Genomic DNA, 3,641 nt, shown 5'->3' on the forward strand with positions numbered 1-3,641 from the left:
CCCCCACCCGCCCCCCCCCCCCCCCCGCTTCCCAGCACGGCCCCGCGGCCCCCCCCCCCCGTTCCCAGCACGGCCCCGCGGCCCCCCCCGGTTCCCAGCACGGCCCCGCGGCCGCACTCACAGTTCCTGATGTCGGAGATGAAGACCGCCAGGCCCCGCATCCCGTCTCCCTTCGACACGGCCGGCATCTTGGCCCAGCAGCTGAGCCCGGGGCCGTCAGCAAAACGGAACCGCTACAACCACCACCTCCTCCGCACTCGGGCTCTTCAGCCTCCGCCTGTCTGCGCAGGCGCGCGTCGGGCCCGCCCGCCGGCCCAGCAGGCAAAACAAGGTGGTGCGGGGAGGGAGGCTGTGAGATAGGGGCCCGCAGCGCCCCCTGCTGCGTGGAGACGGGGAAGGCGAGTCAAGGAGGGTTATTTAGTTAATAACTAGGGCTGTCAAGCGATTAAAAAAATTAATCGCGATTAATCGCAGGATTAAACACATTAAGTGCCATTAATCACGCTGTTAGTAATAGAATACCATTTATTTTAAATATTTTTGGATGTATACTACATTTTCAAGTATATTAATTTCAATTACAACACAGAATACAGAGTGTACAGTGCTTACTTTATATTTATTTTTATTACAAATATTTGCCCTGTAAAAAAGAAAAAGAATGTGTTTTTCAATGCACTTCATACAAGTACTGTAGTGCAATCTCTTTATCTTGAAAGTTGAACTTACAAATGTAGAATTATGTATAAAAAAACTGCACTCAAAAATAAAACAATGTAAAGCTTTAGAGCCTACAGGTCCACTCAGTCCTACTTCTTGGTCAGCCAATCGCTCAGACAAACAAGTTTGGTTACAATTTGCAGGAGATAATTCTGCCCACTTCTTGTTTACAATGTCACCTGAAAGTGAGAACAGATGTTTGCATGGCACTGTTGTATCTGGCATTGCAAGATATTTAGATGCCAGATGCGCTAAAGTAGGGTTACCATATTTCCACAAGCAAAAAAGAGGACACGGGGGGGAGGAGCCCCACGCTAGCCCCGCCCCTGCCCCACCCCATCCACTCCCTCCCACTTCCCACCCCCTGATTGCCCCCCTCAAAACCCCCAACACCCCCCGCTCCTTGTCCCCTGACTGCCCCCTCCTGGGACCCCTGCCACTAACTGCCCCCTAGAACTCCACCGCTTATCTAAGGCGCCCTGCTTCTTGTCCCCTGACTGCCCCCTCCTGAGAACGCCCTACGACCCTACCTGTCCCCTGACTGCCCCAACCCTTATCCACACCCCCACCCCATATTCACACCCCCGCCCCCAGACAGACCCCCATGGACTCCCATGCCCTATCCAACTGCTCCCCGCCCCCGACAGGACACCCAGAACTCCTGACCATCCAACCCCCTCTGCTACCTGCCTGCCTCGACCCCTCTCCACACCCCTGCCCCCTGACAGCCCCCACAGCCCCATCTAACCCCCCGCTCCCTGTCCCTGACTGTCCCAACCCCTCTCCACACCCTTACCCCCCTGACAGCCCCCCCCCCAAACTCCCGACCCATCCAACCCCCCCACTCCCGTCCCCTGACCAGGGCTAGCTTTAAAGAGCCCAGGAATCTGGCTGTGCTCCGGCCGGGGTTGCAGGGCTTGGGGCCGGGCCGGAGGTGCTCGGCCGGCGGTGTTGGGGCCCAAGCCGGGCTGGGGGTGCTGGGGCCCGAGCCGGGCCGGGGCCAGGCTGGGGTCCAAGCCAGGCCGGGTCCCAGCTGGGGGTGCTGGGGCCCGAGCCAGGCCAGGGATGCTGGGGCCCGAGCCGGGCCGGGGGTGCTGAGGCCAGGGGTGCTGGGGCCCGAGCTGGGCCGGCGCTGCTGGGGCCCGAGCCGGGCCGGGGCCGGGCAGGGGCCCGAGCCGGGCCGGGTCTGGGCCGGGGGTGCTGGGGCCCAAGCCGGGCCGGCGCTGCTGGGGTGCAAGCCGGGCCGGGTCTCAGCTGGGGGTGCTGGGGCCCGAGCTGGGCAGGAGCCGCTGGGGCCGCCGGGCGCTGCTCGGCCAAGGCCGCGCCTCCCCGGAGCTCTCCTCCTCGCGCCCCCCCCCCCGCCCCAGCTTACCTGCTGCTGCCTCCCGCCTGCCCCTGCTTCTTTTCAGACTTCCCGCGAAGCTCTGATTCGCGGGAAGCAGGGGAGGGGAAGGAGCAGGGGGCGGAGCGTTCAGGGAAGGGGAGGAAGGGGAAGACAGCTGCGGGGCCGGACATCATGGTAAGGCTGCAGGGGATGGGGGGAGCCGGGAACGGGCTTTGGGTGCCCAACGGCGCTTGGCCGCCACTTTTCTATCTATAAATAGCCGACCGGGGGGAAATCCCGGACATTTTTAGATTTTTAAAAATCCCCCCCCGGACGGCTATTTATAGACCGAAAAGCCGGACATGTCCGGGGGAATCCGGACATATGGTAGCCCTAGCTAAAGATTCATATGTCCCTTCATGCTTCAACCACCATTCCAGAGGACATGCTTCCATGCTGATGATGGGTTCTGCTTGATAATGATCCAAAGCCATGCGGACTGACGCATGCTCATTTTCATCATCTGAGTCACATGCCACCAGCAGAAGGTTGATTTTCTTTTTTGGTGTTTCGGGTCCTGTAGTTTCTGCATTTGAGTGTTGCTCTTTTAAGACTTCTGAAAGCATGCTCCATACCCCGTCCCGATCAGATTTTGGAAGGCACTTCAGATTCTTAAACCTTGGGTCGAGGGCCGTAGCTATCTTTAGAAATCTTACATTGGTACCTTCCTTGCATTTTGTCAAATCTGCTGTGAAAGTGTTCTTAAAATGAACATGTGCTGGGACATCATCCAAGATTGCTATAACATGAAATATATGCAGAATGCGGGTACAACAGAGCAGGAGACATACAATTCTCCCCCCAAAGAGTACAGTCACAAATTTAATTGATGCATTATTTTTTTAACGAGTATCATCAGCATGGAAACATGTCCTCTGGTGGCTGAACCACAGAAGGGGCATACAAATGTTTAGCATGTCTGGCACATACATACCTTGCCAAGCAGGCTACAAAAGTGCCATGTGAATGCCTATTCTCACTTTCAGGTGACATTGTAAATAAGAAGCAGGCAGCAGTATCTCCCATCAATGTAAACAAACTTGTTTGTCTTAGCGATTGGCAGAATAAGAAGTAGGACTGAGTGGACTTGTAAGCTCTAAAGTTTTATATTGTTTTGGTTTTGAATGCAGTTATGTAGCCCAAAAAAATCAGCATTTGTAAGTTACACTTTCATGATAAAGAGATTGCACTTCAGTACTTGTATGAGATGAATTGAAAAATGCTATTTCTTTTATCATTTTTACAGTGCATATATTTGTAATCAAAAATAAAAATATAAAGTGAGCACAGTGCACTTTGTATTCTATGTTGTAATTGAAATCAATATTGAAAATGTAGAAAAACATCCAAAAATATTTAATAAATTTCAATTGGTATTCTATTGTTATAAGTGAGATTAATCACGATTTTTTAATCACAATTAATTTATTTGAGTTAATCACCTGAGTTAACTGTGATTAATTGACAGCCCTATTAATAACACCAGCTCCCCTTGCCACTCTCGAGGTGGGGGTAGCCTCTTGCAAGTTCTGGGCAC

At 53.7% G+C, this 3,641-nt stretch overlaps 1 protein-coding gene across 6 annotated transcripts in view; it reads right to left on the reverse strand.

Moving 5' to 3' along the window:
* AP2A2 (adaptor related protein complex 2 subunit alpha 2) overlaps positions 1–290 on the reverse strand; it is a 102,383-nt gene extending 102,093 nt beyond the window's left edge. For 5 of the 6 annotated variants that reach the window (XM_034770327.1, XM_034770322.1, XM_034770325.1 and 2 more), the window contains exon 1: positions 122–290. In XM_034770327.1, the coding sequence (XP_034626218.1) occupies positions 122–188 (67 nt within the window). In that variant the 5' untranslated portion in view covers positions 189–290. The remainder of the gene's footprint in view (positions 1–121) is intronic. The other variant, XM_034770326.1, reaches the window with a different exon arrangement.
* Between the last annotated feature and the right edge of the window lie 3,351 nt (positions 291–3,641).

The sequence above is a fragment of the Trachemys scripta genome, chromosome 4, assembly GCF_013100865.1.
Source record: "Trachemys scripta elegans isolate TJP31775 chromosome 4, CAS_Tse_1.0, whole genome shotgun sequence".
NCBI classification, from domain to species: domain Eukaryota; kingdom Metazoa; phylum Chordata; order Testudines; family Emydidae; genus Trachemys; species Trachemys scripta.